Below are 12,686 nucleotides of genomic sequence, written 5' to 3'. Positions count from 1 at the left end.
GTTTATGTTTTTAGTTTGATGACTACAAGTTCGGCCATGCCTTTTCCACAAGGTTGGCCATGCCTCGGGATGAACTAGTAAGTTATAAGAACGAGATCCATTCACTCATTCACAGTTCACATTTCACATTTCACACACTGATCGCTCTATCTCTAGAACCACAACACCTAGAAAGCTAAAATTTGGTAGGAATATACGTTTTATGGTCTAGGTGTGCAATAAGAAAGGATTTTGCGAAAATCTAAACCGATCCTGAGATATGATCAATTTTTGATCGCTAAAATCTCCCCATAAGAAATACACAGAGTGCAGAGACTGCGGGAGAGAAAACTTTTCCTCTCTCGCCTAATATTTGAGTTTCGTTTATGTTTTTAGTTTGATGACTACAAGTTCGGCCATGCCTTTTCCACAAGGTTGGCCATGCCTCGGGATGAACTAGTAAGTTATAAGAACGAGATCCATTCACTCATTCACATTTCACATTTCACATTTCATAGTTCACACACTGATCGCTCTATCTCGATAACCACAACACCTAGAAAGCTGAAATTTGGTAGGGATATTCCTTTTATGGTCTAGGTGTGCAATAAGAAAGGATTTTGCGAAAATCTAAACCGATCCTGAGATATGATCAATTTTTGATCGCTAAAATCTCCATAAGAAATACACAGAGTGCAGAGACTGCGGGAGAGAAAAGTTCCGCTCTCGACCAACATTTTGAGTTTCGTTTATGTTTTTAGTTTGATAACTATGCAGCTAATAGGGAGCGCATAGCGCGACCGCATTTTTTTTATTATTATTATTTTCCACAAGTTTGGCCATGCCTTGGGATGAACTAGCGGGATTCCGGAGCAAAGCAACAGAATTCAGCTAGTAGTGTCATAAAGACACATGAAAAATAGTGAGCTAGCCTATTTAGTGAATAGACCAAAGTGTGACAATACCTACTTTGTCATTTGGACACAGGCTTAGGACCAATGAATTGGAATCAATCAAAATAAAAGACTTGTACAAATTACTATTAATTGGCCAATCATTCAATATGTATCTAGTTTTATATCATTTGCTCATGCAGAAGGTCCTAGCTTTGATTTTCAGAGTATATATACATTAAAAATAAAAAAAAATTGTTTCCTAATATCCAACTCTTGTTCTTGTAATAACCAAACACCGAAATGGAAATTGGGTATTTACTTATTGTGTGTTCTTACCTATTTGATGAGGTCATACTATTGAAAATTTTGAATGGACATGCTACGATTGCTATGACACAGACCACAAAATTCTAATTTAGGTACCAGTAAAAAAATACAATACATAAACAAAATAAATAATAATCAGATGTTGCTCCCACCCTGTACATTTTCTATGAAGTTTATGGTAATGTCATGAATAGATTTGTAAACAGCATGACCTTACACCTTTCTGTTACATTGGAGCATATACTGCCTACCTAGGATACACATCTATGTAGCAGTATGTTTTATGTAGTATTTATATGTAGCATTGTGGTGTATAAGCAGTTACCTAATGCATATTGACACATTAAAGTGTGTTCCAAGTGAAGCTATTTGTATTTGTTGGAAAAGGAGACAGATGGAAAAAAGGAAAACTTTTGAGAAAGATAGTATGAACTGCAGTAAGTAGCATTAAATAATATGACATTTGAAAAACTTGTAATCTTTTTTCTCCAGAAATTCCAAGAGCCACTATGTCCCGTGACCAAGGCCCTGGAGTCAGTCTATTCCAGGGTGCGGAGAATTTGTCCCTAGAAATCAACGGGAAAAGTCCCGAAGAGGAAGAAGACATTGAAGATGAGAATCGCCGTAAAGAAGAGGTGAGTTGTGGATCAGAAAAAAAAACTCTTGACAGTCTTGACACTTGTTGCTTGAAAAAAAAAAAAAATAAATAAATAAATAACATAGAAAATACTTGATCATAAAAAAATGCAAGTTACTGTAAAACACACTAGAATTTTTTGGCCCTACAATGAAAAAAAAAAGAAAAAAGAAAAAAAAAAAGGTACAACACAGACCATAGAAGAAAAATACTACAACACAGACCATAATAATTGTTTCGTTGCTATGAAATAAAACCATTTTTGAAACACTCATCTTTTTACCTTTCAATGGAGCAGTTGCAAATGGGTAAAAATTATTAATAAAAGGTCGATTCCTACGTAAAATGTTGTGAAAAATCCAAATCTGAGGTCAAAACTCCAAAAAAGTAACTTTAAAAGGTCGAAAATTCAATTTTTATTTGCCGTTCTAATGAAAAAGTTCAAAGAGTTGTGATGTCAGACTTCACGTCAAAATGCGCAGAAACTCTTGCGCACAAACAAACGAAGTGGGAGTCATGAATTATGACGTCATCGCCTATGGGAGCATATGCCGTGACGTCAAACTTCACGATTTACCGGTATTTTTTAAATCGATTCATCTCGGGCTCTAGAAGTCGTAGAAGAAAAAGAAAATTCCGTTGGTCCTCGTTTTTCCTGCTCTATGACTTTGAAACAACACTCAAGTAAGCGCAACTGATCTATTGGTTCCTACTCTTAAAATAGTCATTTGTCCTTTTAAATTCAGCCTGTAAATCACCTATACCTAATATTTTCTTTTCTTAATTTCAGTTGCATGATCTGCTCAAGTCAGCATTTGACGATCTCAATACAGATGACGATAGCAGTGTTGCCAACAACAGTCATTACTCGGGAGCATCTCATCCTCATGAAACAGGTTGGTGTTTAATTATTATTACCAACTTAATTTACCTAGGAGACTTAAAAAAAAAAAAAAAAAAAAATGATAAAATAAAGTTTGATAGAGGGAACTCTGGAACTGCTAAGGTCTTATCATCCCAAAAGCAAAGAGAGAAGGAAGACAGGATAGAGAAAGCCAGCTGTTTTGAAAACGAATGTTATCTGTTCAAGATAAAATTGGAAATCAAACACTTGACCTAGTGCTTACAAGGCAAATATGTTACCCTTCAAGCTAACTAGACTGGCCTGGGGGACTTTAAACAGGAAAGATACCACCCCTTGCTAAGAAAGAGCAAATTTTGAGTGCAAATTACATCCACTCCTAAAATTATTGTAGCCTAACCCAAATATAAACACAAAAGCAATCACCCTAGGGCTGATTGAAAGGTTGGAAAAAAAAAAAAAAAAAAAAAAACAGTGACCTTGTCTGAACTCTGAACATCATTTTAATCAAGCTGCTTTTCTCCCCCGTAGGAACGGAATGTGAAAATATTCAGCCAAGCATTAGTCCATGCGAGGTGGATTACAACAAGGTGATTGAGTTTGAGCCCAACCATAGACCTGACGATACGGGATGCAGCGGGGATCTTGATCATAGTCTGTACTGTAGAGATACGAGCAGGAGTGAGCCACACCAAGTCAGCTCAAGTAAGTTTCAGATCTAAAGAGTTGGTAAAAAAAAGAAGAAAAAAACTGGGTTTTTCTTTTTCATTGACGTGACTTCTGAACAAGTACCACACATACTTCAACATATTGTTTTAGAAGCAAGTGACCATACCTTGTCTGGAGTTAAACCCAATCCTATGCTGCGAAAATACCTAGATGTTTTTTGTAAAAACAAATTATGAAATTTTGTACCTGCCTTGGCTGTTTTTACTTTTTTTTTATATATATAAAAACAAATGATGAAATGTTGTACCTTGGCTGGAAATCAAACCTGTGCCTTCTGTTTGTCAGGCGAGCATTTTGACCTCTAAATTGATTTTAACTTGATGTTAATTTTGTCCCCACAGCATCACATCAGGACAAGTCTCACTCGAGCAGCTGTCACAACATCTCCAATGTGAGTTCCTCGCAAGATTTCCACCCGATGACAGCAACCCCTGTGGGTAGGAAGAAGGCGAAACAGAACGCCAAACAGAAAAACCAACAACACCAGCAAAATAATCTGAATAATAACCAACACCAGCAGAACAACCAACATCGACATCAAATTGACAAACATCATAACCAACAGCATCTGCTAAATGACCACCAACAGTTGAATAATCACCAACACCGACATGACCAACAACATAATGGCCAGCAACACTATGAGAATAGTCCGGGAGATGGTGTTGGTGCGATCACAGCGCTACCTGACAGCGGTAGTCCGCAACAGCAGAATTACGTGCACAAGTTCAAACAGCTTGAGAAGCAATATGAGAAACGAGTACGAGAGATAGAAGGTATGTTTTTTTTTTTTTTTTTTTTTTTTTTTTTTTTTTTTTTTTTTTTTTTTTTTTTTGTGGGGGGATTTAAAACACGGGGGTTTTTTGGTTGTCTCAAATCAAAGAGAGACAGGAGTAAGTACAGATATATATAATCTAGCCCGAGAAATTGGAGAAAGCATTCCCTCGAAACAAGAATTCGAACACACGCACCGAGCTAGCGCTCCACAAGGTGGTTGCCGCTACGTTCCTACCAGTTTGAAGCTCTCAACTAATCATAGGCTATCAACAGAGTAAGCCTTAATGCAGAGATAATACATAGATTGGTTCACTTTACACTTGCTGCTTGAATACAGCTAAAGTCCCTTTACCCTAGGCCTACTACTGTGGACAAATTCTCAATCAATGTTGAGGATATCATTCCATACCCCGCCATCGCTCGGCCGAATTGAAACCCCTACGCGCTCTCTCCTATTACTAAGCGAGCGTCTTGACCACTACCACCACTCGAGGTAACGCATTTCATTAGTGGTGATTCTTTATTTTATGTCCATATTTTCCGTTCTGTTTTGCAGAGCTCCGCCACTAATTCAAACAGATGGATGCCCAAGTTTGAGCCGACGAAAGTTCAGTATGGAGAAACTCCTCCTCAGCTGAACTGACGTGGACAAGGTGAAAGCTCAACTCTGAACCAAGTGTAGTCGACGAGAAGAAAAAACAAGCGCGTCTCAGCGTATCGTGCTGCGATCCTTATTTGTCGTGTTATATATACGGCTGGGTGTCTGCGTCAATTTGAACTCAAAAGGCCTCGCCCGCCCATTCTTAACCGTAAGACCGCGACCTTTTAGTATTAGTAAGCAAATAAAAACGTTACAATTCACGATAAAAATACATCTAATATTTTTATCAGGACATTCTTTACGAAACAAGGATTTTAAATGTAATTTTTAAATATTCACGATTATTAAAAAAAATTTTTTTTTTTTTTTTTTTTTTTTTTTTTTTTTTTTTTGTGTCATTGTATCACAACTTTGATGCTCACTGCAGCATTGTAAGATTTTCCAAATATTAATCCCAAACACCAACTGTTTACCTACCATGCTGGCACCGGTCGCTATGTGCATTTATATTTCATAGCTACCTCACGAGGCTGAGTGGACCCTGCAACAGCCAGTCACGGAATCAATAATTTGCATGATACACATTTTTTGACCCCGCCGGGAATCGAATCCGCGGCCTAGCGCTTACAAGGCAGGCGGGCTACTAACTAGGCTGGCTTTGAATTTCATTTCCCAGGTGCTGGAGCATGATACACATTTTTTGACCCCACCGGGAATCGAATCCGCGGCCTAGCGCTTACAAGGCAGGCGGGCTACTAACTAGGCTGGCTTTGAATTTCATTTCCCAGGTGCTGGAGCGAGAAATCCAGGAGCTACGAGACAACGTAAACAACCTGGTGAAAATCAAGGAGAACACAAACAAAGAGCTCGACCTGTCCAAAATCACAATATACGATCTGCAACAAAAGATATCCCTCCTGGAGCAGAAGAAGAATGTGTCCAAGAGTATGAAATCCTACGAGCGAATTATAGAACAGCTAAAGTGTGATTATGAGAAGCAGGAGAAACATTATCAGAGTGTACAGAACAAGGTGCTGTCTGAGGTAAGACTTGAACGTTAATCCAGTCGGTTTGATAATAATTTTAATTGGAAGTGTAAATCTAGAAGGTTAATTACGTAAGAGTTGTAGGAGCAGGTTGGAAGTTCCATTTAGTTGCCTATTTTTGGAAAATATGTGTATACATACGTATGTTCAGCCATAAGTAATTGCAAAAACAAACTGCAGTTTTTTTAACTGAGATACCGAATTTCTTCATGCCATCCAAATCATGGGATTGAAAAAAGGAGAAGAAAAATCGACTTCAACTTTATTTTATTACTTTTCCTTAGCTCCCTTGGAAAGAAAGATTTTTTGTGAACATTGTGTTCCTCATTTCAGTTTGAACGTCTCAAGGGAGAACTCGAAAAGATTCGCACGGAAAAAGACAAGATGGCCACCGAAATCAATCGCTCTGTCGATTTCATACGCACCAAGCTACTGGATGATCCAAACTTCGACATGTCCAAGCTGAAAGACCTAGAGGCGGCCGAGAGCGCGGATGAAGATTGTGGCTTCAGCGTGATTCGAACCCTGCAGCAGTTCTTGCGAATGAAGCAATGTGATATTATCGTAAGTCATTTTAGGGATTTCCCTTGCTAAAGCAATAGCAACGGTTGAGTGCGAAGGGCATCCACTCGTAAAATTTTGTGGCTTCAGCGTGATTCGAACCCTGCAGCAGTTCTTGCGAATGAAGCAATGTGATATTATCGTAAGTCATTTTAGGGATTTCCCTTGCTAAAGCAATAGCAAAGGTTGAGTGCGAAGGGCATCCACTCGTAAAATTTGTAGCCAAAACCAAATGTCAGCCCAAAGCAATCACCCTAGTTAGACAGGATAAAATCAGCCTCGTCGCGGGAACAGAACCGGTGACTTAGCGCTTACGAGGCAAGAACGTTACCTTCCAAGCCAACTAGGCTGGCTAGAGAGAGCTCTTTGAAAAAATCAAGGGAAAAGTCACCAAAGACAATAAAATATAATCAGACCGCAGTGACATGGCAGTCATAGGACGTAAATACCCGATGGCCCTTCTTTTACAAATACCAATGTCGTAAAATGATTGTGTTTTGTTTCAGCCTGAAGACTTAGCAAAGCTAGAGAAGTCATTAGATATGAAGTTAATGTATGAGAAGAATGAATTGCTCAAAGCACTGAACCGAGCTCATAATGAAATCAGTAAGTTAAACACAAACGATTTTTTTTACTAGGTAGGTATTATTATTCATTTAGTTTTTTTTTTTTTTTTTTTTTTTTCCAAAATAAGTTAAAAAATTTGGTTCTTACATTTCGACTCGATGAAGGATGTCATGAACGATTTCGTGCGGTTTCACTTTGCGGAGAGTCTCCGAATGGTGAGGTGAGTTTGAGATGCTACGACACAGACCACACGAGTCTCATGTAGTAGGTATTGGGTGGAGTGTTTGAATCTTGGCGAAGTACATTTCGACTCGATGAAGGATGTCATGAACGATTTCGTGCGGTTTCACTTTGCGGAGAGTCTCCGAATGGTGAGGTGAGTTTGAGATGCTACGACACAGACCACACGAGTCTCATGTAGTAGGTATTGGGTGGAGTGTTTGAATCTTGGCGAAGTACATTTCGACTCGATGAAGGATGTCATGAACGATTTCGTGCGGTTTCACTTTGCGGAGAGTCTCCGAATGGTGAGGTGAGTTTGAGATGCTACGACACAGACCACACGAGTCTCATGTAGTAGGTATTGGGTGGAGTGTTTGAATCTTGGCGAAGTACATTTCGACTCGATGAAGGATGTCATGAACGATTTCGTGCGGTTTCACTTTGCGGAGAGTCTCCGAATGGTGAGGTGAGTTTGAGATGCTACGACACAGACCACACGAGTCTCATGTAGTAGGTATTGGGTGGAGTGTTTGAATCTTGGCGAAGTACATTTCGACTCGATGAAGGATGTCATGAACGATTTCGTGCGGTTTCACTTTGCGGAGAGTCTCCGAATGGTGAGGTGAGTTTGAGATGCTACGACACAGACCACACGAGTCTCATGTAGTAGGTATTGGGTGGAGTGTTTGAATCTTGGCGAAGTACATTTCGACTCGATGAAGGATGTCATGAACGATTTCGTGCGGTTTCACTTTGCGGAGAGTCTCCGAATGGTGAGGTGAGTTTGAGATGCTACGACACAGACCACACGAGTCTCATGTAGTAGGTATTGGGTGGAGTGTTTGAATCTTGGCGAAGTACATTTCGACTCGATGAAGGATGTCATGAACGATTTCGTGCGGTTTCACTTTGCTTTCCGTCTGCGAATAGTGAGGTGAGTTTGAGAATTGTGTTTTTCGTTGATTAAGTAGTTGAGTTTAAAATTGTTTTGTAACCAAACCAAATGACAGCCCAAAGCAATCACCCTAGTTAGGGCTGATTAAGAGGCTGATGAGAAACGCCGACCCCGTCTGAACATGGGAAAAGGTGAAGAAGAGGAAGGAGAAATTGAGTTGTTTAAATATTACTTAGCAATAAACTTAAATTAAACTGTGAAGACACGTTACCTCGACATTAGACGAAGAGAAAAACGTGAAGACTTTTTATTCTTCGTTAAACCGTTGACTGTTGCTAAACCATTTCAAAAGGTTCTTTTTTTCATACTAATAGTGGATTTCACCAACGACTTAATGAGAGATTTAACTAATGGAAGTAAACTGTGAAGACACGTTACCTCGACATTAGATGAAGAGAAAAACGTGAAGACTTTTTATTCTTCGTTAAACCGTTAACTGTTGCTAAACCATTTCAAAAGGTTCTTTTTTTCATACTAATAGTGGATTTCACCAACGACTTAATGAGAGATTTAACTAATGGAAGAATTTTCAATCATCCAAAAAGGACGTTTTAATTGTTATGTATGCTGGCCACAACTCTGAGCTGAAGCTTCAGTCTGAATAAATCTAAACTTTGATTGCCACGAAAACTAACTGCTCTTCTACTGTGAAGACACGTTACCTCGACATTAGACGAAGAGAAAAACGTGAAGAGTTTTTATTCTTCGTTAAACCGTTAACTGTTGCTAAACCATTTCAAAAGGTTCTTTTTTTTCATACTAAGAAAAATTAGTTTCTTATTTATGACCGTTAGTTTTTTTTTCTCATTAAGTCGTTGGTGAAATCCACCATAAGAAAAATTAGTTTCTTATTTATGATCGTTAGTTTTTTTTTTCTTCTTCACAATCATGGTGTAGGTATACCATTTTTTATACTTGATTGAAGACTTGGTAACTTTGTGAAGGTCCATTCAAACTATTGATTTCTTTGTATATTTGTTGTCGTTGCAATTGTTTAAAAATATTTTTCTCTTTCCACAGTAAACCCCCAAAGAACGCCTCGTCGAAAACGATCGAAACCATGATAGATCAGGAGAGACGTAAGGATGATCTGCTCATAGGTATACCATTTTTTATACTTGATTGAAGACTCGCTAACTTTGTGAAGGTCCATTCAAACTATTGATTTCTTTGTATATTTGTTGTCGTTGCAATTGTTTAGAAATATTTTTATCTTTCCACAGTAAACCCCCAAAGAACGCCTCGTCGAAAACGATCGAAACCATGATAGATCAGGAGAGACGTAAGGATGATCTGCTCAAGGAATTCCTGGACAATTTCCGTAACTTCATCGAGGAGAAGAAGAAGGAGAAATTGACACAGATACGAGAGATTCAGCTAGAGTGTTACGCTAGTGCCAGGAATTCAGCTGAGCCAGCAACGGGAGTCAGTGGGCCAACGACAGGGCAGAGTAGTACAGGTAAGTGATGCAGTGAGTAGGGCGGTCGATTGGTAAATCTTCTATCTTATATTATAAGAACAAGATCCATTCACATTTCATAGTTCACACACTGATCGCTCTATCTCGAGAACCACAACACCTAGAAAGCTGAAATTTGGTAGGAATATTCCTTTTATGGTCTAGGTGTGCAATAAGAAAGGATTTTGCGAAAATCTAAACCGATCCTGAGATAGGTATGATCAATTTTTCATCGCTAAAATCTCCATAAGAAATACACAGAGTACAGAGACTGCGGGAGAGAAAACTTTTCCTCGCTCCCCTAATATTTGAGTTTCGTTTATGTTTTTAGTTTGACAACTATGCAGCTAATAGGGAGCGCGCAGCGCGACCGTATTTTTTATTATTTTCTACAAGTTCGGCCATGCCTTTTCTACAAGTTAGGCCATGCCTCGGGATGAACTAGCGGGATTCCGGAGCGAAGCGACGGAATTCAGCTAGTCTTATATTATAAAAACGAGATCCATTCATAGTTCACATTTCATAGTTCACACACTGATCGCTCTATCTCGAGAACCACAACACCTACAAAGCTGAAATTTGGTAGGAATATTCCTTTTATGGTCTAGATGTGCAATAAGAAAGGATTTTGCGAAAATCTAAACCGATCCTGAGATAGGTATGATCAATTTTTCATCGCTAAAATCTCCATAAGAAATACACAGAAAGCAGAGTCTGCGGGAGAGAAAACTTTTCCTCGCTCGCCTAATATTGAGTTTCGTTTATGTTTTTAGTTTGATAAAAATACAAGTTCGGCCATGCCTTTTCCACAAGCTTGGCCATGCCTCGGGATGAACTAGCGGGATTCCGGAGCGAAGCGACGGAATTCAGCTAGTATAATTTAGCTAGGTTTTCCTACGTTTAATATTTTCTCACGCTTTTAGTTTTCATTTCTATAAAACTCAGGGACGATATTAGATTTCAGGGGCGAAGCCAAGGGAGCGCGAAGCGCGACCTCATGCTCACCCCGCGAAGCTCCCGGGAGCGCGCAGCGCGATCGTTAACAAGGGACCTCAAAGCGCGACCCCATGCACACCCCGCGAAGCCCCCGGAAGTGCGCAGCGCGACCGTAAACAAGGGAGCGCAAAGCGCGACCCCATGCACAACCCCGTGAAGCTCCGGGAGCGCGCAGCGCGACCGCAACTCCGCGTAGCGAACACGCGGGCACCAAGTGCGAGTTTTATCTATACGCGTATTTCGGGTGTTACCCCATTCTCAAGATGATATTTAATTAAGGTTGTAATTAAATATCATCTTGAGAATTAATTTGGGGTAACACCCGAAATACGCGTAAAGATAAAATATATTACATTTGTAAAACTCAAAGAATTTCAAAAACTGAAAAAGCTTCTGATCAATGCTCCTGTGCTCCAGTACTTTGACATTAATCAACCTATTGTGGTGTCTGTAGATGCGTCTTCCTATTTTATTGTGTGTTCTTACCTATTTGATGAGGTCATACTATTGAAAATTTTGAATGGACATGCTACGATTGCTATGACACAGACCACAAAATTCTAATTTGCCAGTAAAAAATACAATACATAAACAAAATAAATAATCAGAAGTTGCTCCCACCCTGTACATTTTCTATGAAGTTTATGGTAATGTCATGAATAGATTTGTGAACAGCATGACCTTACACCTTTCTGTTACATTGGAGCATATACTGCCTACCTAGGATACACATCTATTAGGAGTATGTTTTATGTAGTATTTATATGTAGCATTGTGGTGTATAAGCAGTTACCTAATGCATATTGACACATTGAAGTGTGTTCCAAGTGAAGCTATTTGTATTTGTTGGAAAAGGAGACGGATGGAAAAAAGGAAAACTTTTGAGAAAGATAGTATGAACTGCCAACTGCAGTAGCATTAAACAATATGACATTTGAAAAACTTTTAATCTTTTTTCTCCAGAAATTCCAAGAGCCACTATGTCCCGTGACCAAGGCCCTGGAGTCAGTCTATTCCAGGGTGCGGAGAATTTGTCCCTAGAAATCAACGGGAAAAGTCCCGAAGAGGAAGAAGACATTGAAGATGAGAATCGCCGTAAAGAAGAGGTGAGTTGTGGATCAGAAAAAAAAACTCTTGACAGTCTTGACACTTGTTGCTTGAAAAAAAAAAAAAATAAATAAATAAATAACATAGAAAATACTTGATCATAAAAAAATGCAAGTTACTGTAAAACACACTAGAATTTTTTGGCCCTACAATGAAAAAAAAAAGAAAAAAGAAAAAAAAAAAGGTACAACACAGACCATAGAAGAAAAATACTACAACACAGACCATAATAATTGTTTCGTTGCTATGAAATAAAACCATTTTTGAAACACTCATCTTTTTACCTTTCAATGGAGCAGTTGCAAATGGGTAAAAATTATTAATAAAAGGTCGATTCCTACGTAAAATGTTGTGAAAAATCCAAATCTGAGGTCAAAACTCCAAAAAAGTAACTTTAAAAGGTCGAAAATTCAATTTTTATTTGCCGTTCTAATGAAAAAGTTCAAAGAGTTGTGATGTCAGACTTCACGTCAAAATGCGCAGAAACTCTTGCGCACAAACAAACGAAGTGGGAGTCATGAATTATGACGTCATCGCCTATGGGAGCATATGCCGTGACGTCAAACTTCACGATTTACCGGTATTTTTTAAATCGATTCATCTCGGGCTCTAGAAGTCGTAGAAGAAAAAGAAAATTCCGTTGGTCCTCGTTTTTCCTGCTCTATGACTTTGAAACAACACTCAAGTAAGCGCAACTGATCTATTGGTTCCTACTCTTAAAATAGTCATTTGTCCTTTTAAATTCAGCCTGTAAATCACCTATACCTAATATTTTCTTTTCTTAATTTCAGTTGCATGATCTGCTCAAGTCAGCATTTGACGATCTCAATACAGATGACGATAGCAGTGTTGCCAACAACAGTCATTACTCGGGAGCATCTCATCCTCATGAAACAGGTTGGTGTTTAATTATTATTACCAACTTAATTTACCTAGGAGACTTAAAAAAAAAAAAAAAAAAAAAT

General features: G+C 38.7%; 2 protein-coding genes and 1 long non-coding RNA gene across 3 annotated transcripts in view; all 3 read left to right on the top strand.

Annotated features, from left to right (window-relative positions):
* LOC103509139 (GATA zinc finger domain-containing protein 14-like) overlaps positions 1 to 4,777 on the top strand; it is a 6,757-nt gene extending 1,980 nt beyond the window's left edge. Inside the window, exons 2-6 of the mRNA XM_008473729.3 lie at positions 1,695 to 1,837; positions 2,630 to 2,735; positions 3,233 to 3,406; positions 3,772 to 4,206; positions 4,764 to 4,777. Of these exons, the coding sequence (XP_008471951.1) occupies positions 1,712 to 1,837; positions 2,630 to 2,735; positions 3,233 to 3,406; positions 3,772 to 4,206; positions 4,764 to 4,777 (855 nt within the window). The 5' untranslated portion in view covers positions 1,695 to 1,711. The remainder of the gene's footprint in view (positions 1 to 1,694; positions 1,838 to 2,629; positions 2,736 to 3,232; positions 3,407 to 3,771; positions 4,207 to 4,763) is intronic.
* Positions 4,778 to 7,882: 3,105 nt separating this feature from the next.
* On the top strand, positions 7,883 to 9,239 carry LOC113467394. Its single transcript, XR_003391483.1, has 2 exons — positions 7,883 to 7,982; positions 9,180 to 9,239. It is a non-coding gene; the product is annotated as an uncharacterized LOC113467394 (long non-coding RNA).
* A 2,133-nt stretch (positions 9,240 to 11,372) lies between these two features.
* LOC103509137 (general transcriptional corepressor trfA-like) overlaps positions 11,373 to 12,686 on the top strand; it is a 12,317-nt gene continuing 11,003 nt past the window's right edge. The window contains exons 1-2 of the mRNA XM_026823537.1: positions 11,373 to 11,720; positions 12,513 to 12,618. Coding sequence (XP_026679338.1) covers positions 11,595 to 11,720; positions 12,513 to 12,618 — 232 coding nt within the window. The 5' untranslated portion in view covers positions 11,373 to 11,594. The remainder of the gene's footprint in view (positions 11,721 to 12,512; positions 12,619 to 12,686) is intronic.

The sequence above is a fragment of the Diaphorina citri genome, unplaced genomic scaffold (genome assembly GCF_000475195.1).
Source record: "Diaphorina citri unplaced genomic scaffold, Diaci psyllid genome assembly version 1.1 scaffold470, whole genome shotgun sequence".
Taxonomy (NCBI): domain Eukaryota; kingdom Metazoa; phylum Arthropoda; class Insecta; order Hemiptera; family Psyllidae; genus Diaphorina; species Diaphorina citri.
Note: the sequence above shows the minus strand (reverse complement) of the source record. Positions and strands in the feature narration are given on the sequence as shown.